General features: G+C 40.2%; 1 protein-coding gene across 2 annotated transcripts; it reads right to left on the reverse strand.

The window, feature by feature from the left end:
• Nucleotides 1-5: 5 nt before the first annotated feature.
• LOC125894630 (long-chain-fatty-acid--CoA ligase 1-like) lies at nt 6-23,900 on the reverse strand. 2 transcript variants are annotated; one of them, XM_049586176.1, is made up of 21 exons: nt 23,844-23,900; nt 17,065-17,467; nt 13,918-14,032; nt 13,111-13,175; nt 11,730-11,831; nt 9,929-10,028; nt 9,642-9,817; nt 9,248-9,280; nt 9,096-9,147; nt 8,864-8,937; nt 6,120-6,197; nt 5,828-5,962; nt 5,548-5,682; nt 4,222-4,317; nt 3,927-3,999; nt 3,717-3,805; nt 3,517-3,633; nt 3,231-3,374; nt 1,970-2,074; nt 1,464-1,535; nt 6-1,315 (listed from the first exon to the last, which is right to left on the reverse strand). In XM_049586176.1, exons 2-21 carry the CDS (start codon nt 17,257-17,259, stop codon nt 1,175-1,177), a joined length of 2,097 nt encoding a protein of 698 aa, XP_049442133.1. In that variant the 5' UTR covers nt 17,260-17,467; nt 23,844-23,900; the 3' UTR covers nt 6-1,174. The 2 variants fall into 2 exon arrangements, with proteins under 2 accessions (XP_049442133.1, XP_049442132.1); XM_049586175.1 differs by lacking the exon at nt 23,844-23,900 and adding an exon at nt 20,110-20,265.
• Between the last annotated feature and the right edge of the window lie 1,147 nt (nt 23,901-25,047).

Below are 25,047 nucleotides of genomic sequence, written 5' to 3' on the forward strand. Positions count from 1 at the left end.
ACACAGCTCTTTAAATGATTTTTAATTAAATTTTTTTACAAAACAAATGAGGTGACAACAAAAAAATTACAGCAAGACCAAAGGATCAAAGGATCTCCCATGAAATTAAAACTACGAACATTCAAAAGGATTTAATTCGGGTTGTGAACAATGTCATTTTTAATGTATATGTGTATTTCACCCTATGGCAGCATATTATAATAATTTAAGAAAACTGGTTCCTACAGCAAATCTTTTCCCTTTGTGTTAGCAACATAAATAAATTAAAACATTGACAGTATCCCTGGCTGTTCTCAAGCACCTGAATCCCCTGTTTACAGTTAGCTTTGTTTAGGTTATCTTTAATATGGCTTACTCTGCTGGTTCCCCAGGTCCTAACCGAACTTCATCTTATTCGTTAACAGATTTAAGGACACTAACAATCTTGTCATCCATAGGAGATTTCACATCTCTACCAAAGAAACTCAATAAACATAGTAAAATAAAACAACAACATCTGACAAATAAATCTCATCCTGGATCTGAAAACTTTAAATTGTGGTGTGTACAGCTGTTTGGGTTACAGTGATCAACATGGCTCCTCATCCAAATTTGACCCTCAGTGAACCCGTTTTAGTGGCCTGAGTCTTCCGTCTTTATCCTTGAAGTTAAAAGGCGTGTGTGTGTGTGTGTGTGTGTGTGTGTGTAGGAGGTGCTGTGTGTGGTTTTTGACACTAAAGTCCTGAGAAGTCTGAGCTGCACTTTGACATTTCCCTTTAAAACACCCTTAATGGAACTATTATCAGCAAAACAGCTGATTAAAAAATCAACATATTATCTCTGAATTCGTACTGTACATGGCTTAGGCAAATGTATTTCATCATAGACAATATTATTTTACGCATAAAATCTACTCCGCACCTTCAGAGGTCATGTATTCTGTGCCATAGACCCTATAGGCCATTAATTATGTTCTAAACGCTCTGAATCAAATTCTGTTAAAAGCTATGTCGCCTACTGTTCCTGTTGTTTCTCATGTTACTGAGCATGAGGACTCAACAGATGATAATCCTCAAGGTCTGACAGGATCTCTTCATTTGCTTCCCCACGTGTGGTCTACCTTTTCCCTTCATCTAAAAACACCTTTGGTGGAGCTTTAGTGTCTGTTATTACAGTTTGCTCTCCTCCTCTCCGTCTACATTTTGATCCCAGCGTACAGCTCGTCTATCTGGGATCTGAAGTGTTGCCGCAGATCGTTCCTCTTGGCCTTCAGGGTCGGAGTGAGCAGGCCGGACTCGACTGAGAACAGTTCGGTGTGGACGTAGATGGCCTTCACCTAAAGAACACACACGTGTGGGCAGGTTGTTAGAGACCATGATAAAACAGCATCTTGTGCCTGAACAAAGAGGAACACTACAAAGGCTACAGAGACACTCAGGAAAATGTACGTCAAATCCCGATTGGATTATGAGTTAGTGTTTTACCTGCTCAAAGGACTTGAGGCCTCCTTCCTTGCCCAGTCGTATCATATCCTCCATGATGGCTCTCTTGACATCCTGAGCAGACAGATAGAGAGAGGTACCTCAGAATGATGATGTCATAAGTTCTTTCAGTTAACACTCAGTGTATGGGTTATGGTTTTCTAAAAATAAAATCAAGATTAAATATGTGTTTGGCCCAACTCACAACCCTCAAGCCAAGTTCCTAGATTCTCATTCCAGGCAATTTTTGCAGTCTTGTACACAAGCCAAGAACAGTTGTTATTTTATTTAATGCTGTTTTCTCAAGATCACAAGTTAATTATTTCAACAGCAGAAGTACTTCTTAGTGTACATGTATCCTTGGTATCACTGCTCTTTATGAAGAGACTGGTTGGTTAACTCTATTAATCTGAAGGGAAATGGATTTACAGTGTAGGCAGTGTGTGTAAACAGCATGTATGCAGTCTGAATGTCACTGGATACTGTGACCAAACTCTGTGAAGTATTACCGCTCTGCCACATAGTTCCTGGTAGCTGCCCTCAAGCCCCATGGTCCTCTTGGCCCAGCCACACAGGAAGTCGGGATCAGGCACCACCACTGCTACCAGACATGCCTGGAGATAAACACAATGTTTACAAGTTAAATACAGCATGTTTCATGGTACACCAATCCCACTAAGAGCGGGGCTGGGCGATTAATTCAGTCTTATTTTTTAATTATGGTTTTGGCTTCAAACGATGATGAAAACAAGATAATAACGACACATGCCGTTTTGCAATGATGCTCTTGTTTTGTCTTGTGTTATAAATCCAGTGCACACCTCTCCTTTACAGACGTACTCACAGTGTTGCTAGAATTAGCGACTTTTCAGACCCTCTTGGTGACTTTATTTCTAACAACCAACTAGTGACAAACTTAGCAACTTATTCACATCATCAAGGAAAAAGTTATCGCAGTCTATGGCTCTTGTGGCAACAGCGCCGGGTCTCTTCCTCTCCCCTTGCACTGTGTGTATGTTTACGATATAGATAGTATATTATTTATTTCATTTATTTATCTCAGTTTTTATTTTACTTTTTTTATTTTTCAGTTGAATTATATATAAAGTTCAAGAATATCCAATGGTAAAAAGAAATTTAAATAAAAAAGTTCGTGATGACGCATTATGTTTCAAAAGTCACTGAGTAATGATGTCAGCACTGACCAAAATAATTGTGATTATGCTGTTTGCAATAATTGAGCAGCCCTAACTGAGAGACACTGAAGGTTTAACAAAGAGAACAGAGATCAGAATGAGTCAGGACTAAAACTGTGGGCCGAGCATTTTTCTCATTGACAGTTGAAAAGGTAACAATATGACACACATCTGCGCTCAGACATGCTTACACCTGGTCTTATCATGTGTCCTGGTGATCTAATCACAAGCAGACAGCTCAAAGTCTGTCAGTTCACACCTGGCAATGAAAAGTGTCTCCACATGTGTCTCTCATGACTCATGACTTGTGATCTGATCTCATGTCCCCGTTCTATATGCAAATAAACATGGACCAAATGTGTTGTTGTTAATTATTGTTTAAGTTATCTGAGTAGGTGGCCCTTTAATGTGGCCCAGGACACATTAGCGTACATACTGCTGAAAGAATGTGGCCATGTACATTTACATCTGTACTGAGAGCTGTCGACTTGTGATTTGATCACTCTAATTCCAGCTGTACTCAGGGACACACACACACACACACACACACACACACCGAATTTCCTCCACCTACCTGCAGACTGTCTCCATGCACAAAGACCTGTGCCAATGCATCACTCCTAATGTAGACATTCTCTATCTTCTCAGGAGCAATGTACTCCCCCTGTGCCAGCTTAAAAATGTGCTTCTTCCTGTCCACGATCTTTAGCGTGCCGTTCTGTAAACACACAGAATTACATTTTAAGCTGTCAGAGATACAGAATTTTATGACTGTAGCTATATGAGTAAAGTCGAGATGAACAAAGTGAGGTTTACACAAAAAATATGTGAGTTTGAACTCAACCAATAAATGAACCTACAGGAAGCCATTTTCCAATGTCCCCAGTGTGAAGCCATCCATCTGCATCAATAGCCTCCGCAGTCTTCTCGGGGTCCTTCAGATAGCCCAGGAACACGTTAGGACCCTTCACACACACCTAGAAACACACACACTTATGAATGACGTACATCATCGTAACATAAATAAGAGGCACGACGTCTGTTTGTCTTTGTGCTTCACCTCTCCCTCTCCGTTTGCAGCCAGGTAGTTCATCTCAGGCACATCCACCACTTTAAGTGAGTTACATGGCAGAGGAGCTCCAACGTGACCTGCAGACATGAGGTCAAGTTTATTTACTTCAAATCAGTCTATCAGTCATCTTTTACAAGGCTACATGCTGTAAGTTAAGAATATAAAAGTTATGTCAAGAAGCTTTTTTTTTATCATTACCTGCAGCCCATTCCCCAGGCATGGTCATGGTGCATCCAGCAGTACACTCCGTTTGTCCGTAGCCTTCATAGAACTGAGACAGAGAGAAAAAACTATGATTGTAATTACTATCACTGCTGCTACAAGCATAAAGTAATGCTATGTAAAATGTGGGAACAGAGGAGTGTGGAAGAGGAAATGATTTCAGATCAGACAGCAGTATTTCTACACGTTACCTACTGTGGTGCATGGCAGGATTCCAGGAGAGGTGATGATAAGAGACAAGATAACATGTTAACATGGGCTAAACTCTTACCTGACAGCCCATTGCAGCTCTGAGGAAGGTGAGGACAGCAGGAGAGATGGGAGCAGCTCCGGTTAGTATGAGACGCACGCGACCTCCAAGGCTGGCCTGTAGATGGCAGCATACCACATTAATAAAAGATGACACGCATCAGTTGCACCCACAACAAATTAATAAAAAAAAATCATGTTTATACCAAAGCTGTTACTAAAAGACTCTAAAATTCAGACGCTTGGTTGATTTTGAAACTACACACAACATGTATGAGCTCAATAACAAATCACTACCACACATAGGCCAAACGTGAGAGGTCAACATGATTTGAGCGGAAGATTTTAAAAACAAACGGTCAGGACTAATTTAAGAAATATTTCTGCTTATTGAGTGAATTTACTGAGCAGTTGTGGCAAAAGTCTGATGTTGTCTGATGAGTCACTTTTTGACTAAAAGTAGCATTTTTGGGCACACTGTAATAACTCAGGGTTCACAGTCTAAACATTAAGCAATGTCACATGTTCATATCAAACAAGGTGGCCAAAGTTTCAAATAATGAAGTAAACCTCTGTAAACAAACACTTCTTGTTTTCTTCTACGTCTGAGACAAGCTGACATCAGCTGTTTGTGGATTTCTTTATATGATTCATCTCCTTCAGGCATGCTACAATTTTGGAACCCATAAGCCTCGAGGGGCAAGGGCCAATATTTCGTGCTGATTCAGTGCAGCCAGTGGAGACCTGATCTAAGACTTCGTCCTCCATGTTCCGGTCATTTCAGCTAATCTTTATTAACAGCCATCTGCATACACATGCCGTTCAAATATGATTGGTCAATACTACTCAAACTACAAATGGAAACCAGAACATACAGAACACGGATACTATAATCTTGTCTGTTTATAGAGATTAAGCACACTACGGCATGTGTTTTCATTATATACACTGCTACATGTAGCCACATGCTAACGTCAGGGAAACATGTAATCTTGGTTGCCTATATTTCCTGATTTCAGATGATAATCCTGCTGGAATATGTCCGGTTGTGAAGATTTTGGTTTTAACATTTTTATTGGGGATTTTTCATGGTGGAAAGTGACACTATACTCAGTTACGGTCAATATCTTTCTTCCTACTATGGCACAGACATGACTTGCCCCACTCCCCTCCGATAAGCTCACCTTTATATTCTCACCCCAAATCTAACCAATCTGACTTCTCATGCCTAAACCTAACCAACCCAATTAATGAAGGAAACGAGTACTAACCAAATCAGAGGCAAAATACAAGTATGAATCTGAGAATGAACATAATAGTTCCCTTTAACTGTGCTGGCTCTACGTACCTGGACCTTCCGGAAGATGAGTCGATCCCAGATAGTGTCTCTCCTCATGATGCCTTTCTTCATCTCTGCCTCCTTCCTCCTGTAGGCAAATTCCAGCAGCCAGCGCTTCAAGGAGGTGTTGGCCTGCCCCAAAATCTACAGGGACACACAAACACAAAAGCTCGCCATAACTACTGAGAACAGCTTCATCACTATCCTGAATGTTTATGAAGCATGTGCTTCATCTAAAATCTGAGCTGACACTCCTGTTTGTAAGCCTGTCATCATCGTGCCCACCTACCTTATCATACATTCTATTTAGGAGTCGGGGTACCACAGGGAACACAGTAGGTTTTAGTGTGGTCAGATCATCTGACAGCAGACGAATATCTCCCTGGAAGAAGCCGATTCTGGCTCCCTCCACTATCATCAGTGCCTGTCAGCAATTCCAGAAAGACACAGAGGGTTAAAGTTCAAAGAGGTCACCATAACTATGAAAGCATTACTAAGAGAGGTTAACACACAGGGATTGAAGGATTATTAATCTATCTTTAACACAGGGTGACTATGGGAACTAAGGGAACATACAATACCTGTACTACTCTCTCAAACATGTGAGCCAGGGGCAGGAAGGATATATGGACGTCACTGGGAGATATTGGACAGGAAACCTAAAACCCGTGCACACACAGACAGAAATACAAACACACACACATGGGGGGACATTGTTGTACAAACACATGCCAATGGACATGACCCAGACGGAAGGACAGACAGACAGGGAGACACACACACACACACACACAGGAAGAGAAAGCAATCAGTGTTAATGTTTGTACCTCCACCACCCTCTCAAACATGTGGGCCAGAGGTAGAAAAGACAGCATGACATCATCTGTGTTGGCCCGAACATAAGACTGGAGAGAAGAAGGAAGAGTTTACCAAAGGCTCTTGCTCTTCAAAAATAACACTGACGTTTTTACCTCTGAAACTATGGTCACACTTTTTACAAAAACCAAAAAAACATGAATTACCGCCCTGCAGTTGTATGCCTCTACAAACCAGTCAATTTGCAGTTACATGTTACATCCATGTCTGTTCAGACTCATAAGAAGCCATGACTGTTGACAATGCCTTAAATAGGCTATGAATATTATTTTATTATAAACGTGGATGCTTAACACACATCACAACACGGCAGCACAGAAGGTCTATACAATCAACAAAGTTTCAAGGTGGGCAACCAAGTTTGGGCTCTAGTTTCCCGGCGCAGCACAGGGTGGCGAACCCCACGCAGAGCTAGTTTCGAGCAGTACAACCCGAGGCGCGCTCAGTTTGGTAGTTTGGCAGACCGAGGTGCGCTGAGATGGGTGTGGCAGCGCAGCAGGGGGAGGTGTCGACAGATCCAGCTTGGCGCAGTGACAGTTTTGTGCCAAAAGGCTTCGTCGAAGGTGTGCTAAAAGCTCACCAGCTGAAACCAGGTCTACTGTCAGCGCAGGGGGAGCGCAGCCGGTGTAAGCCGAAGTTTGGCTGATCGGCGGACAGTGCGCACACGTTACCAAAACCTCACAGGCAGGTTTCCAGAATATCAGGCACATTAACGATGCAATAAATAGCCACAAAAACCACCATTCAATGCAACTATCTGCAATCAGCACATAAATGTATCTCTATATCGACTGTCCCGTCACATCTGATGTCAGATCAAAGGGGATTGGCACCGTTTGGCACGTTTGGCACGCGTAATGGAAACCCAACCTGATTTGATTAACACAGCTGCAAACTAATGAGTTCACATCCCTCTCAGCCAACCACAAACAGCCACAGCATCAGATAGGGAGTATATATTCAGCATCCGTCATCTTAGAAAAGCCAAAAGAAAAGAAACAGAGTGAGACTGCGAGAGAGACAGAGAGAGAGAGCGCGCACATGAGAGAAACGCAACATTGATTTACAAATGTGGTGACCTCCTCCCAGGCTACCTTTGCATCATCAGCCCGTGGAGGTCTGCTCGCAGTTCCGTATATTCGGACACTGCGAGCTTGGACCTCCCGGACCAAAACATCAGTTTCCTCCTGGGAGAAGTTTGGCCGTCTGCCTCTGCTGCTCTCTTCTGCCATAGCGAATTGAGTAAACTCTCATTACACCTTCGCGCAGTGCATTTAAGGGCGAGGAGAGGGGCTCATTTGATTGGTGTGATGTGTGTAAAACCCACTCCATGCCTTCTCTCCTCCCTCTTTCCGACTTGCGCAGGTAGGAGGGACGGAGGTGGGAGTAGCTGCGCCAGCGCGCACGGTGTGCCAAACTTGCAAAATCCGCTTGGCCACACCCAGTTGGCGAAGCGCAGGTGCGCTGCGCCTCCGCTGTGCCCGGTCTGCGAAACTAGAGCCCATAATGTTCACAAGAATGAGACAATTGCAAGGTCACAGTGACCTTGACCTTTGACAACCAAAATCTAATAAGTTCATCCTTGAGCCTGACCAAATATTTGTCCCATATTTAAAGACATTTCCTTCACGCATTCTTGAGATAATATGTTCACAAGAATGTGACAGACAGACCGCCTGAAAACAGAATGCCTAAGGCCACAGCTATCACCAGCATGGAGGCATAAAAGCTTCATCGCAGTCAGGCTGCTTTAACCTCCCACTCTGTTTTGTTTACTTTGCTGTCTATCTGTGCTGTCACTGCATCTCACCATGTTCCAGGCAGCCAATCCGACTTATTTCCAAAGAAGACAGTCAGCTCCCGCACACACACACATCATCTCTGCATTGATTTATTTTCAAAGTCATCATTTCAGTCACAATGACCTTTCACAAGATATATTTAATCTGACACCAAATCTGAGTTACTCCTGTCCTGAATTACATTTTAATTTTTGGTTTCTCCTTTGCGTTTTTTCGTGGTAAATCTGTTAAAGTACAGCAGTGACAACAGCATGTTAGTTATACCTGTAATATGGCAGAATTACAGACACTGTAATAAATATATTTTTTACAAGTTCTTATCCTGTGTCCCTGTGTGAAGTGAAGTTAGTTATCTCTTGTTTAATGTCATGTTTGATGTTTATCTTAAAAAAATGTCCAGGAAGACAGAGAAGGAAATCTACCTCCTGGTTGATTTAAATCTCTCTAAAACTTGTATTACTACAGAGATCCTAAAGTCTTGAAAGGTGATATTTCTTTAACTTTTTCCTACAAGATCATTAACCACAAAATTAAAAAAAGATCATCTTTCAGGACTTTAGGGGCTCCTTATATCACAAAAACTAAAGATGCTCTAACTTTTGTTTCACTGTAACTTTAACTGCTCAAGTGCCACATCAGCGCCTCACCTTTGTCAGTTTGATGAAAGCTGAGCAGTTGGACACAATGTTCTTATGTGTGATCATAGCTCCCTTAGGGTTTCCTGAAAGCAAACACACACAAAGCACACACGCATCTTTAGAGGCTGAATGTACATGGGGTATGAATTTCCAAATACTCATGGAAATTACATTAGGTGCAGTTAATTCTGTGTGTGTGTGTGTGTGTGTGTGTGTGTGTGTGTGTGCGTGTGTGTGTCACCTGTTGTTCCGCTGGTGAAGCAGATAATGGCCAGGTCGTCAGGTTGTGGAGGCTGCGGGGATGGGGGTGTCAACAGTCAAACATCGCTACATAACACACGTCATTTAAGGGGTGACTAGTACTAGGTCATTTACTGGCCGGTATTTACTTACCACTGGTTGGTGATGGTTGGCCTTCCCGATGGCCTGCACAACAAGAAAAACACATTTATGAAGGCATTGTAGAGGGAATAAAGAGACAAAGTAAGACAAGAAAGCAAGTAATAAAGACAATCTAATAGAAGAAAAACAAGACAAATGGAATGAAGAAAACACAAGAAGAAAACTAGCAAGAAGAGAGCACAAATTAAATGAATTTGAACAAAAGCAATATATGAAAGGAAAGTAAGAACAAAATAAGCTGGCAAGAAAATTAATGCAAAAATACAAAAAAGCACGACAAAACAAAAACTAAACAACAATGCAAAGACCCCGAAGAAGAACTAAGTTTAAAGAGGAACAAAAACAAGAGAAAATGGAAGGTTAGAGTAAAATAACCGAAGCTGACCTCCATCTCCTGCAGGCTGAGGATGTGGATTCCAGCCTCTTTTCCCCTGTTGACCAGCTCGTCACTGGGGGTCTCCATGAGCACGATGGTTTTCACAGTGTGTTCCCTGTCCCCGACACAGTTCAGTACGAGGTTAGCTTTATCCACTACGTCACACACTATAGTCGAGATGGAAGCTGCAGAAACAACAGACAGATAAGGTTACATGAAGGTCTTCACCAACAACAACACTGACATATATGAAGAATCGGAATGTATGAGATTATGTTGATGATGCTGTGGTTTACCTTTGTCTATGATGTAGCTGATGGCTTCTGTTCCCAGAGTGTCGTACAGAGGCACTGACACCAGAGAATAGGTGTAACATGCCAGCTCACTGATGGTCCACTACACACACACACACACACACACACACACACAAGCATTATAGGGTAATCCATTCATAGAGTTTATAGTTGACTTTACAAATAATTTACTACTATGTTTAGTTGCGCTTTTTAGCCCGCCTCAATTGGACTATGGTTTGTTTTTTCTCTTGGTGGAACAGGTAGGTATGAACACAGTAACAGAACTTGGGTGAAGACCAAAACAGCAGTACCAGCTCTATAAACGCTAAAGACCTCGTTTTATAAAGTGAACACTATGTCCCTCAGTGGAAACAAAACTTTGATCTACTTCTATTTCACAGATAAGAAACAACAAACTGTAAAGACAATAAAGCCCCCATAAAATTGCATTGGAATTTTTTAGGGCATTTTGCCTTTATTGAACAGGACAGGTAAGTGTGAAAGGGGGACAGAGAGAGGGGGGATGACATGCAGCAAAGGGCCACGGGCTGGATTCAAACCCGGGCCGCTGCGGCAACAGCCTTGTACATGGGGCGCCTGCTCTACCACTAATCCACCGACGCCCCATTGCATTGGAAGTCTTGTGCGTGATCTATCCTGGCTTCATATGAGTAGAGTCTACTCTAAAAGTCTACTAGCTGCTAGGCTAATTAATGCAATGGTAAATATCATAGGCTTGTGCTTATAGCGTTAGCATGTTGGATTTGTGGGGAATACATGTCCTGCAGACTGCTTTATCTGTGAACCTTGTGAGCTGAATTGAGCCCAATTCTGTACTTTGTTTATTACTGTTGCGGTTAAGCCATGTTTCATGTGTTTTAGGTGTGTTTGTTGAATAAATCAAACTTCACTGCACCTCACAGAAACTCAAAACAATGGCAATGAAACCCCATCACCAACTTGAGGGCGGTGTAATTGTATAGTGACCTCGATACATCACTGCACATGTATAAATCCTTATACAATTTAAGCTTAATGCTCACAATGGCGTAGGCCACTTGATAGTCTACAACTATAAATCTGCCTTTACATCACCAGCCAGAGCTGAAGAGGGGAGGGTTGTGTTAAATGGAGCAAAAAGAGCTTGATCAGTAGGTACAGCTCCAGAGAAAGTAGGTCCTGTCTGCTGTGTGAGTGTGCACAAGTGTACTTTTCTCCTTTTTCAGATGCATTTACATTAATTTTTTGCCTGGACTGCCACAGTGGGGCCAGTGCTGTGGACAAACATCTGTGACTATTTCGCCACTTCCTGTTTCAAATTTAAAGCCATCCGTTCAAATTAAAAGCCCTCTAACATTCATACACAGTTCAGCTATATACCAGGTTCTGGCCTAGTCTTGTTCTTAATGAAAAGAAAGCGAACCAGGGTTTACAAACTCACCAACTGACTTGAACCAGAGCAAACACACTATGGGTGTGAACCATTTTTTCTAATTATGGCAAAATGGCACCAAACATAGGCTGAACTAGCTTTTACAAGTTCCCGTTTGAAGAAACTGAAGAAAACGTCAGGCAAGTTCTGAAGTGCTCTGATTTCTAAGCACATTTTTTGACGTTTATGTGCAGTGGACATTGGAAATAACAATATCCTCAGTAAGTGTAAGTCACACTGAATCTAAAAATATGCACGTGTCTATGTGTTCAAATTTAACGGAATTATGAGTCAGAGAAAGAGTGTGATTTTGATGCAAATTTGACGCCTAGTAATTGGGCACTATGGGTAAAGGGTACATGTCTGTACCTCCGGTCTGTTCTGAGAGAAGATGCCAATGTGGGGGTCGGTGGTCTTGGAGTGTCCTTTGTGGAGAAATGCCGAACCCAGATTCTCTGTTCGCTCCATTACCTAAGAAATACACACACACACACACACCTGTTAATGCTGCAGCAACAAACAACGACATAAACTGAGCTTTGTTTGACCTCTTTTAAATCAAACATAAGGGCATGTGCCTGCAGCAGTTGGCGGTAATAAGTAACACCTAAACACAATGTGTTCACTCACTCATTCAGTTCACACTGGAATGTTTAATTGATATTTCAACAATAGTTGCCAAGCTCAATTAATGTTCAAACGATCAGTGACAGACAATTAACAAACAATTCTCGTCCCTATAAAAAGTAATAGCTAGTAAATGCAAACTAATTTTAAATGTGTTGTGGTTAAAAAAATCACTAAATCACTGAAACCTCATAGTCCATACAGAAACATTAAAGGGATATTAAACAAGGCTCAAAATGATTAACTAAGTGAATGCAGTGGCCCAGATTAAATACATGTTAATGGCATTTACTATCAGTATACTTGTAACATACATCTGAATTAAACAATTACTTTCACTTACCAGGTGACATCTTTTTATTTTGTATTTTTTTTTTTAAAAAACTCTTCCTCACATCAAAACAATGAAGAGTTGAATATTAAAGTGACATGTTACTGATAGTACAGTAAAACATTACCTCTTACATGCCTCGCTTACATAACAGTAATATGATAGCTATAATAAAATTAATTTCACACTTACAGGGTAACTGAGAGATTTCATGTTGCACTTCCATAACGTTAGTAGACTTAGTAGGAACTCTTTTAATGGTTAATGTTTGTGCAACAGAAGCTGAGATATCCTGACTTTTCATGACTGGTATGGGTAAATCTTTGAAAATACTGAACCTACAATTCCCATAATGCACCTTGGTAGCATTTTCCATCAAACTCTTCCTGCCACATAAATTCCCATGACTTTTAAACCTCACAATCCTAGTTTGTAACATAACCTTTCTGTTACACATCTGTAGACTCCCACCTCAAGCTGAGAAAATAACCCTGATGACATAACCTGGGTTATTTTCTTAGACCTGACAAAACTTCAGAGCCACAGAGGACATCGGACGACTGTTTTCACAAGCTAAGTGATACTCATGACTTGATGGGTAAAACTGGTGAAATGCCCCTTTAATTATCATTTACAGAGCAAAATTAATCAAATAAGCTTTTTTAAACACTAAATTCAAACATAAAAGCATGCAGGTTTTATCTGCCTCACCATGTCAACCTTTGGCTCTATTGCTGTCGAACCGAAGGCTATAATGTGTTAATAAGGTGAGCTGCTCATGGTGACTCTTACCTCTCTGTAGGACATCCATTCATAGGGCTGCTTTGGTTTCCTGGAGCCCAGACAGGGACCATTATCTTTAAGATGGAAGGAGAGCAACAGAAGAGGAGAGAGAGAAGAGGAATCAAAAACAATGAGAATTTTAAGTATATTAAATCTTAAATTCTTAAATCTTAAATTAGTATATTAAATGTCCAGAATCAAGAATAAAGAATCGACTTCAGTGAAAGTAGAAGTAAAGTAAATGTTATCTTAAATCAAGATCTCTAGTCTCTCTCTAGTGTAGTTACAGGAGATTAAAGGGATAGTGCACCCAAAAATGAAAATTCAGCCATTATCTACTCACCCATATGCCGATGGAGGCCCTGGTGAAGTTTTAGAGTGCTCACATCCCTTGCAGAGATCGGCGGGGGGAGCAGCCAGTACACCTAATGGCAGACGGCGCCCCAGACTAACGTCCAAGAACACAAAATTGAAACCACAAAGTATCTCCATACTGCCCATTCGTAGTGATCCAAGTGTGCTGCAGCCCCAACTTAAAAAGTTGTTTGGAAAAACATCATATGAACTCTGTTTTTAGCCTCGGAGCACGCGGAGCACAAAACTTCACCAGGGCCTCCATCGGCATATGGGTGAGTAGATAATGGTTGAATTTTCATTTTTGGGTGCACTATCCCTTTAAGCAGATGATGTTTGAGCCCCATGTATGAGGAAGGGCTTATACTTTTTGGTCAACAGCAAGTCTGACAGGCCCTTGAGTAACAACAGAAAATATATACAACATATATATAGTCATACAACAATGTATTTGTGACTTACTGGAGAGTCGGACCCCTCTGAGGAAGAACTCATATATTGTTCTGGCATCATCGTAGACGTGTGTTAGGTGACTGTCTCCATTCTGCAGAGCTGATCGTCGAGCAAACTCTCCGCCCTGATAAAATAGATAAATATGGGTTGTGAAATCTAAGAGTGACACTATAGTAATGCAAACATCAGTCTCTTGACTCTTGCTTGGACATTTAAATGCTGAAAAACAGCACTAAACCAAAAAACATTATTTTTTACATTTCTTTCATGTGTGATTTTCCAGGTTTTGAGGGGAACATTGATTAACAAATACATATATCATGCTGTATTGTCTTTTATATATGTTTTAATTATCTTTTGGTACAGTTCACCATGTGTATTAAAAAATAAACATAAAAAATACTGCATATCTGTTAACAGGAAGTAGAAATGCTGGCTGCTACAAAACTAGAATTACTGCCTCGTGGTTGAATGCCTCCACCAACCAGTCAGATTACAGTTTAAATCCATGTCTGTCCAGATTCATTCACATGTGGATGTTGCTGCAAAGAAGCTAAAATTTCTAAATGCTTCACACACATCTTCAACCTGGCAGCACAGATGATCTATACAATCAGCACAGTTTCAAAGTGGTCAGCCCAAATCAGTGTCACCAATTCAGTATCTGACCAAGTGTATCCCCTTCTGTTCCTCAGTTATTGAGTTATGGCATTGAATAAAGGTCAGAAAACATTGTGATGTCACCGTTTGACCTTTGCCCTTTTGGATAGGATAACTGTCATCACTTCAGCATTTCAGCCTGTTTGATATCTGTGTAGAATTTTGTCATAATTAGTGTATGAATTCTTCATGTTTTGTGAATTCATAGTGACTGATGACCACCAAAATCTTAATAGTTCAGTGTTGGGCAAATTTGAGGAAATTCCCTTAAGGCATTCTTGACATATCGTGTTCACAAGAATGTGATGAACAAACAGAATGAAAACATGATGCCTCTGAATACAACAACGAGTTGTCACATAAAAATGAAACTGCAGTTCTAAAATGTAGTTTCCTTTTTGAATTCACACTGAACATGGTCTTATATTAATGCAGTGATTAAGTCACATTACAAGACCCTTCACACCATGACCTCAACTCCAAACCCAAATAGATATTTTCAGTTCCTGAACAACTCAATTCTAAGAGCTGGAACCTCTTTAACTTCACAGCCATGGTATATGTTTGGCTTTGTGCTCTGAAGGTTTGCAACCAAATGAAATCAGCAAAAATATTTTAATGATGAGACAAGCTCACACACACCCTTTGCACATTCCTGTTTGCCTCACATACACGAGTGGTGTTACTACAGTGGAACTCAGTGCCCTCTCATTCTCACTTTAACAGCAGTGCTATCTGTTTTATTAACCGCCAACTGTGACAGTCTCTGTCAATGTCCCTCTCTGTGTCATCTGACCTGATGACTTGCACCTGGGCTGGCAGCAAACTTAAAGTGGGTGTCTTAGAATACACATGCATTTGTCTTTTTTGTGAGTAAAGTATCGGTGACAATACTTTACATCCTGTGTGATCAGCCAACACAGCATGGGCTTTACACTTCAATTAGGTTTAATACCCGGCAGTTTTTTATGTTTAGTTAGTGTCGTACCAGCTTGTTTTTAGACGTTTGTTTGGGGCTTTTGTTTGTTTATACTGGCGTGTACTTAGATTGCCTCTTTGAAAAAAAAGGGTGGGGCACACAGTGAAACAAGCTGCACCAGTAACAGCACACATTAACAGCCCAGCTGTTTGGGCCAGGGTTGTGCCTGTCTGTATGCATTTGTTGCTAAAACAGATGCGTATAGTAGGGTTATCCTAGCTGTTTTCTTAGTAATAGCAATGATCATTTATGAGACACTGCATGGATCAATGTAACTATCCTGCTTTAGTTCTGATAACATCTTCATCACTTTTCAGAAGTTTTTACATTCCATTCATTGTTTTCAGCAACAGCACAATTACAGTGTGAAAAACTAATGATGCCTTCATCTGGCTTTTGAGATAAAGTCCATACATTTAACCTGCAACCCTTTAGAATACATTCATACTGCAGACAAATCATAGTTGTTTCTAAAATCATATATTTAAGAAAGACTGTTCACACTATTCTTTGCAAGTGATCAAATTAGCTTTTTGTGTGTCCAGACCTCACTGACCTATCTGCAGGGGTTGCTGTGTTAACAACGCAGTGCTGCTGACACAACTTACCAACACAGAAGCACGAGAAATGTATTTCAGTGTCTGTCCACAGTGGAGTTATTATGATTTTTATATTTCATTAGATTTTACTTTATTTCATTTAAAATGTTTGTTTTCAATTCAGTTTATTTCAGTAAGTTTTCAGTTTATTTGCTTGTGTCTGTTTAGTTTTCACTGTAAAGATGTTTAGTTTTTATTAGTTGCAGTATTGGTTTTAGGTTTTTTTTATTGATAGCTTGGGGTATTTGTCAGAGGTTCAGAATAGGTATGACAATACAAACACAACACTTTGCAAAAGCACTTGACTACAGTCATGTAGACATTACCATATGCACCGTTGCCTTCTTAGGCTTGCTGTGTTGGCAATTTTGACCAAATTGACAAAGAATAAAAATAAAGACAGTTCCTGTATATCTTTATCTAATTTAAATGAGTTTTATAAGTACACAATATCATGTCACTTAGTTTTCAGTTTTTCTGAAGTCAAGTTTGAATTTTTATTTCAGAGAACTAAAATGTTTTTTCGCCTCTGGCTTTAGTTTTTACCTTAGTTTTAGTTACAGATAATAAACTTGCTTCACAGACTGTTGTTCTCCATGTTGTCTTCTAATGCACGTTGCTGGTGGTAGCATCAATTCTGCTCAGCACCTCCATCACTCTAAATTTAATGCTGTCATTGTGTGTCACATTCAAAGACACTATGAAATCTGATTTGAGCAGCCACAGCGGCCGGACTGAGACATATCTATATAAATCTAATTGGAGTCACATCGTCAAATCTAATTTGCAAGAACTGCATTTCATGTGTTCTTTTTGCAAATCAATCTAGATACAATCTGGATATTAAAAAAAATGGATTCAGACTGCCAGTCTTAACAAGGCCTTAGATAACTGACTCTGAAAAAATCTTTAACTCACCGGAATCTCAACTGACTGCATGTTGAGGTCGCAGAGTGGCAGGAGGGCCTTGGGCCGTGTTGCCAGGTAGTAGGTTGTCGCAGCAGCCACCGCTCCCATGCTGACTAACATTGGGGTGGACACATTCCTGATGTACTGGCTGACATCATCCAGAACTGGCAACTTCAACTTCTGCAAGAACTCCTGGCTCAGCATGATGCTGCTGATGAGGTAAAAGGTGAGTGTGTGTTTGTGGAGAGTGAACCTGCTAGTGCTTGTGTGTGGAGTGGAAAGTGTTTGTGTTTTAAATGGTTGACAGGTTGTGTTTGATAACGCTGAGCACTTTCTGTTGGCCCTGAGGTAAAGTTAAGAGTGTGTGTTACAGGGAGGAGTGTGTGTGGAGTGAAGCTGACCAGGAGGGGACCTAGAGGGAGAGGAGGAGGAGGAGGAGGAGGAGGAGGAGGAGACAGGTCATTCATTTGTTTACATTTAACAAGTTCCCACAGCAAGTTTTATGGTCCCTAATTGTTTTTTGGAGGTTTGTTACTTTTAACCACTAAGCCATCACGTGTGTCATTTTGGGTTTGTTTATACTGTGATTGTTAAACACAACCCTAGCCTCTAGTTATGAAGCATACATACAGTTGTATCCTCAGGATACAGAAATGAGCAGAGGTGAGACAAAATTGTTGTTTTGCGAGTCCTAAGTCAACGTTGCTGGCAGAGTGTAAATAGGTGACACTCCCACTGCAAAGAATTTGCACTGGCACAGGGGAAAAACAAAACAAACTCTTTGATGGAAACACAGTGCTAACTACTGGAGTGCACTGTGGCCAACTGTGTTCAACAGATTTAGACAGATTTAGATCTGAAGATAACTTTTTTTTTTTTGCCCATTGACCAATCGCTTGGCTGGAGTGTAGGTGGAATTTCAATAAACCAGGATTTTCTTTGGTAGTACAGTGCAAGCAACACATTTGTTTGTTTTTTTGTTTACCAAAAATGTACCCCTTATGGTAGTGTGTAACTCCATGATGTAAACATTGAGAGTGTAAGCCATCTGAGTTTCCACTTCAACTTGGAAGACTACACATTTTTAGCAGGTGCAGGGACCAACTACCATTGGCAAATGATGTTAAATGGGCCCCTGGGCCCGAAGCATAAAAAACTCCCCTACCCCTTCAGGGCAGGTACTTAAATGGCCCAAATTGCTTTGAGCACTGAGCGTATTTAAAGTCCTGTAGATAAACTGAGAGGTTAGGAACACTCTTAAAATGTATCATGATGGTTTCTTTCTTTCTTGTGTCACCTTCAAAGTGAATGTTTAGGCTGCTGCTTCAATTTGCCTTTTTGAGGACTTTTTTTTCTCTGTGCTGGGGTATTATTTCAATAGTTGATGAGATGAGGAGAGAGTAGCATAAACGTCACAATATTGTTGTCAAGGGAACAAAAACCACACACTGAGCATCATTACCATTATGAACTGCTGGGATGAAGCGCTCCCCAGCACCCTATCACTGCTGAAAAATGCTACGTTAACACACACCCTACTTAACAGCTACTTCACGCAGAGGCTCTGGCTTAGGGGACCCCTGAGCCCTTGGGCCTGTTAGGCTTGTTTGGTAAGACACCCATGCCCACATCAGGCCTGTTCCTGATTGGTGGAATGCCGCAGACACCCACAGTGACACAATATATTTGTTAATGTTTACAGTAGCTAACAGCTTTTCAGTTCTGGGTTTATACAGTCCAACACAACTCTGCGTACCAATATGTTAATGCTTTCTTTGATTATGTGGCACAAAAAGCACTTGTACAGTTTTTAAATTCTTGACTCCATTACTCACTCAAAGCAAACCGCCAGCGAAACTGTGTTTCTACTTCTACTGCCAAGTCCAGAGACCTTAAGCAACCTGTTCTACAGCTACTACCATAGAATAATAACAGGGGCTCATATTGCAGTATAATTAGATCTTATATCATATATTTAAAAGACTCTCTGAGGACAAGTTTAGCAGGTGTCGTATTCCCATGGTGTGTGTTCCTGTTAGACAGGAGGTTCTCAGTGTTGTGAACACACAGATGAGGTGACAGACTGAAGGAGCTGTTTAAGAATAAACAGATTAGAAACAGAGTCTGAGGTCTTTAAGGGACAAAGAAGGGACAGGTCCACCTCCATGTGAACCTTGAGGATGAAGACAGTGACCTTAGTCCCACATTACAAGTCAACAATACAAACTGAGGGAGACAATGATCACATCAAGATGTGACGGCCTTGACCTGACAGAAAAGTTTGCAACATCCAATCAGTCATCCATGGTCCAGGGACCACAGGTCTGTTACTGTCATTCTTCACTTGATGATGAATGTTTCCACGTATAAAGCATGGAGATTACATTCTCATGAATCTTCTTAGTTTAAATAAAAATAAGAGGATTCTTATTTGTCTTATGTCGCACAAAACTGAATGAAACATCTAACATTATTAAATATTTTTCATTTTTCAAGTTGGCCTTGGTGTGGTAAATTCCCCCCATAACATGGTTAATATATAATCAAACTTGTTACCATGCCTGTCTTTTTAAAGAAGAATTTAAAACTGTGAATGACAGGGCATAAAACCACTGATGTGTTGATCTTTAGGAACCCAGACTCAGTGGTCTAACAATGGTATGGCTTTCAGTGGTGGAAAAAAATGTTTAAGTTCAAAAGTGAATCAAAACCTGACTTTGAAATTAAAAGTCCAATCAAATTGTGGATTTGGAGAATGGTGACACCCCTAGCATGTTTTTGTGATATTTGTACTCCTAACAGTAAGCCACTATAGACCTATATAAAGGCCCAGTCATACAAAAAACAAACAAATTTTTTTAAAAAAAAGTTAGCCACCATGAAACCAACAGAATTTTAAACAATACTGGGATACAAACTTTTGGTCATACCGCTCCGCACTTATCTATAGATTTCAATAACTACAACCACATTGTCTCTATCCTCTATAAGCACAGAGCTATTTCTGTATGCCAGCGTGCCGTTCTGTTCCCACTGATTTTCCTCCCCACTCACCTGTAACAGAAAGCAGCCACAAGAACCACAAGCTTTCCTTTTCCAGCCAAACCTCCCGTGACAGCGTCCCTGGGAATGCAGTCGTTACTGGTGCTACAGCAACCGGCACGCTCTGCTCTCACAAGGAGGATGCACAGATATACTACTGGCACCAAACACTTGCACTGCTCTTGTTACAGGCTGATGTGTAACCTTGGCTAATCTACCTATCAAAGGTCAGTCTGGCTCCAGGGAGGGCTCTGATTGGCTGGCTTTTGCAAGACAGTCATTGTGATTGACTCAGAGACTTGATGTAAACAATCAATGACCCAAAGACGAGATTAATGAGATAGTAAAAGTTGGGGAACTGAATCATTGTGAGTTTTGGATCTTTGTGATTGCTGTTACCAACACAATAAAACAAATCGCATATTTATTTAATACCACAATACAGCATAGTGCATCAACACACCTTGTTTTCTTACTCATCTCTGCATTAGCCAATCTGATTCTAGTAGACATGAATAGAAATTTGACTTCCCTAACTAAGTGCCTTGCAAAAGCCAGCAGGTTCAAGCAGTTGCTGGCTCCTCTCACCTTTCCCCCAGTGACCTCTGACCCCTGTGTGGGTAGCTGACATGATTAGACAAAGTGAGATAAACGCTGATGAAAGGGGAAAACTGCAGAGTAGTGAGGAAGCTGTCCTGTTGACTTATTTAGTTGTGGCATATTCTGTTGCACCACATTGGGTCTGTGCTAAGAGTCCATTTATTAATTGTTTGATCCATAAAATGTCTCCAAATACTGAAAAATGCACACCACAATGTCCTATATTCCAAGTTGTAGTGTGAGATTTGTCTGACCAACAGTTCCAAACCCAAAGATATGTAGTTGTTCTCACATCCTCACAGTTGAGGCGATGTTTAGGGTTTTTGCTTGCAAGCTTGCCGATTTATTTTCTGTCAATTAATGAATCTCTTATTCGACTATTTGTTTTAACTGTGAAAACATTAGCATTTAAAATCACATTGCATTAAGATTTTGTCAAGGACCTTTGGAAAACATCTGCTGTGTTCTTTAATTAAGTGTTTAGGCTGGAATTGTGTCACTGATTTGTCGTACTTCTATCACATCGCATAAGACAAATGCCTGAAGTGATTTATTTTACAATTACCCTATATTACTGAGGTCTGCTGCTAAATTTGGCATCATGTTTTACTCAGGATGAGCAGAAACTTAGCCGAGAAACATCACATTTATTCACTTTACACTGAGCTGAAATGAACGCAGAATTATGTTAAATGTAAGTCATAAGAAACCTTAAATCATCTTTAATAAGAAGTAGATCTTTACTAAATTTAACGTGTTAACAAAGCAAGGCAAGCTAATCGCTAACGTGCTTGGTTAAAAAGGAAAACAACCAATGCTTTGAGATGGCTGTCAGACATGACAGAGGTGTGATTACATTATCCCGCCTGAGGTGTAACAGTGGTGTGTTCCACATTTTATTTCCGAAAGAGGATTAGCGTACTGTTCAGTCCCATTACTGACGGAAAACGTCGGTTCAGGTTCAGCGCCTACAGTCATGTCCATAATTCACGCAAGGTAGCATGCTGGTTAAGAATAAGGTGGATAAGTATGGTGTGACAAACATGTCTCAATCAGTCAGTGGATCAGATGAGTGAGTGAGTGACTGACTTAGAGAGAGACAAAGGAGAAAATAAGATTAAATTTGCTGTTGCATTCATTCTATGAAAGGCTGGATTATCAAACAGGTAAAAGGGGGAAAATACCTAAGGGTTAAACCCTCAGGAACACCAAGACCCCTGGGCTGACATGACCTCAAATGTTTTGCTGACATTAATATTGTCCGTTGCGTGTTTGATGCATGTTTGCTTATATCAGAAATGTACTAATATTTCAGTCGATGCCAGAATAAAAACTTAAAAGACTCAGGCACAGGTCCTGAGCATTTTATTACAGATGCTGCATTTTTGTTAACAGAGCTCGTTTTTATTCATTGTTTTGGTTGTGTGGTTTTATTCTATTTCTGTTTTATCTATTTAGGATATTTCAAGATATTTTTCAAATTTCAGTGTCTGAGTGTTCATAGTATAATAGCATGATAATGCAATCACTCTGTTTTAAAGAGCAATGAACTTTATATTCTTATCATTATATCATTAGGATAAAGTTTTTTTTTAAAATGACAGTAATATTGTTTATCACAATTATTTCTGGGACACCATATTGTCCAGCAATAGTGTCCCAGGAAACTAGTTATAGTAGCAGGCCCTCTTCTACTTCAATACATTTATTTTAACTAGACAAACTTGACTGAACCCAAGTGTTTTAAGTCGTTAAAAAAAGCATTACTTTACAACAGTAAGATGCTGTTTATGCACTGTATTAACAATCATGTAATACATGCTAAAAGATCAGTTACCAAGGCTAGTATCAAATACTTAAAGTACATTTTGCTGATACTTCTGTACTTTCTCTCAAGTATAATTCTAAACGCAGGTTGTTTACTGGTAATGGGGTATTGGTACTTTTGTAAAGGGTCTTATTCGATCAGCTAAAAAACTTGAGTACAAGGATACACAAGTACCACATTCAATAGAGTACTCTGAAAATTTAGAAAGAGAAAGTTTGGTGGGCAGATGCAGCATCTTTAGAAAATATTATTCAGCTACTGCATAATCAAATCAATGCTGTTAAAGCACTTGATCTCTTTATCAGAGCAGCCAGTCCATCTACACTCTAGCCTGAGCGCACCAGCGAGCAAAACGAGCGCCACCACATAAAGGAGGGGCACTGGCAGAGCTGTCCAAGGACCAATGGCAGTAGGGTGGGTTGATGGAGGCAGCCAATCAGACACAAGTCACCTTTCACCTCAAAACCTGCACAGTGCCACTTGCAGTCATCTTTAAGGTCTCTGTCCACCTGCCTCATGTTTGCTGTGTGTACTGCTGTTTCTACACAAGGTCAATATTATCTTTACTGCATTAATGCAAACTAACACATATGCATAAACACACACCCGCCAGCCACCAGAATGCAAGTCCATGCCGAGCCAGTCACTGACCTCATATCTCACTGGTAAACTTAATCTTGATGCTGTATTTATCTTGATTGTACTCTGGACACTAGTGTAACTCTCACAGAATACAACTTGCACTGTTCATTCTGCTGCTCTGCCAGCCTTTAGTCCTGCTGACAGCTGTGACGGGACCTAAAGGTCATTCAGGGAACCGTTACAACAGCAAACAGCAGACTGAGTAGAGTCAGTGGCAAACTGCTTTCAAGTCTTTTGAGAAGTGAAGACAACTCGTACAGAATCATTCAAATTTGCCTGGAGCCATTTTGACGCATAGCCAGTCACTTCTTATGACACCGTCTATCAACTAACTTAAATGTCAACCACAACTGGTTGGCTCCGCGGTGAAGCCTGTCTCAGTGAGAGGAGACTGTGGCTACGAGAAACATTATTTAAGTGTACAAAGTGTTTAACGCTTAAAATAAAACATATGAGACTCTGTTGCAGGTTTTTCTGTCACAAGTATTCATGTTTTCTCATTAACAAAGTGCCATTAAACTGAGTTCGTCTTGACCCAACTTGAACACAAACGTTTCTTATGATATATTTGTACTTTTTTACTAAACATGTAGTATAAGAAACTACTGGACAAGCTATTATTTGGTCCAGTGTTTATAAAGCAACAATATCTAGCTAGTTTAGAGTAGTTTCCCACCTGTTAGCGGCAGATCTCCCCGGCTTCTTGTTCCTCACCACGCGCACCTAATTTTAGAGTTAAAAAAAAAAAAAATACAACTTCCGGATAAACGTTTCAAAATAAAATTCGTTGTACTGACACAACTTTTGGAAAGGGTGTAAGTGCGAAAAGATTTAATTGGAAAGATTCTGATTCACAAGTAAACTAAAATACAGCTGCAGTAGTGTTCCCAGATTGTCTTTTGATAGTTTAAAGATTTTTTTTCTACATTCTAGTTTGAAGGTAAAATTGCCTGATTTCCGGTCACTAGCTTTGGTATGAAGGAGGTTGATGAGTTATTATTATTTATTTATTTATTTATTTATTTTACATTTTTCATGGAGTGGAGACTGGAGTTGGTTGTCACAGGAGTTGTTGTCACTGTGCTTATCACAGCCACACTAGAGGGCGCTGTGACACTGTGTTGATATCAAACAGTTGGCCTGACATCCTGCTCAGTTTTGCACTGGTCATTGTGTGGAACACACACAAAACAGTGAGGTGAAGACATTTTCTTTTTAATTTTTATGGGCCAGAGTAATTTTTCATGTGGGTGTTGTTTTTGTATTAAAAGCTTGTAGGTTATTAGTCATTTATAAATCAAACTCGTATTAAAAAGTTGGAGGTAATAGCTTTGATTGAGTCAACTTTAAGCTAGCAAGCTAAAGCTAGCTTAAAATGTTTGTCAAGAGGTCAGTTGGGCACAGTTGTCTCATTGCTCTGGGAGTGGGTTGTCACACATGTGACAGTTCACAAAGATAGTCAGCATGGCAAACATGTTGTAGTCCATATGTTCTCAGGTGTTTTTGATCTCTCTCCCTCTCTCTCTCTCACACACACACACACACACTCAGTGCTGCTAGAGTTCCTCATAAGAAAAGTGTATCTAAACATTTCATCAGTCTCACTATTTTATTTAAAATTGAATTCATAAGTACTTTTTTTTTATGACAGAATGGCTTTAATTAAGGGCAGATTCCTCATTTTATTTCAATTACAGAGGATAATTCAAACAATCATCTTGTTCAAATTCATGGTTTAAACTCAAGGGGCATGGTTACCACTATTATTATTACCTCATGTCAGAGTGTCTTTGATGGTTAACTACTTCTTGTTACTATTGTTACTACTATACTCTTGTTACTGTAAGTTGTAAAAATAGAAGGGATACCCATTTCAAGCC

Source organism: Epinephelus fuscoguttatus, linkage group LG9 (genome assembly GCF_011397635.1).
Source record: "Epinephelus fuscoguttatus linkage group LG9, E.fuscoguttatus.final_Chr_v1".
Taxonomy (NCBI): domain Eukaryota; kingdom Metazoa; phylum Chordata; class Actinopteri; order Perciformes; family Serranidae; genus Epinephelus; species Epinephelus fuscoguttatus.

Excerpts from the sequence above, each read along its gene's own strand:
- LOC125894630 (XM_049586176.1), bottom strand. The coding sequence starts at position 17,259 with ATGCTGAGCCAGGAGTTCTTGCAGAAGTTGAAGTTGCCAGTTCTGGAT. Across the intron at positions 13,176-13,917 it reads CAGAGGGGTCCGACTCTCCA|ATAATGGTCCCTGTCTGGGC; the intron begins GTAAGTCACAAA and ends TCCATCTTAAAG. Across the intron at positions 9,818-9,928 it reads CAGCTACATCATAGACAAAG|CTTCCATCTCGACTATAGTG; the intron begins GTAAACCACAGC and ends TTGTTTCTGCAG.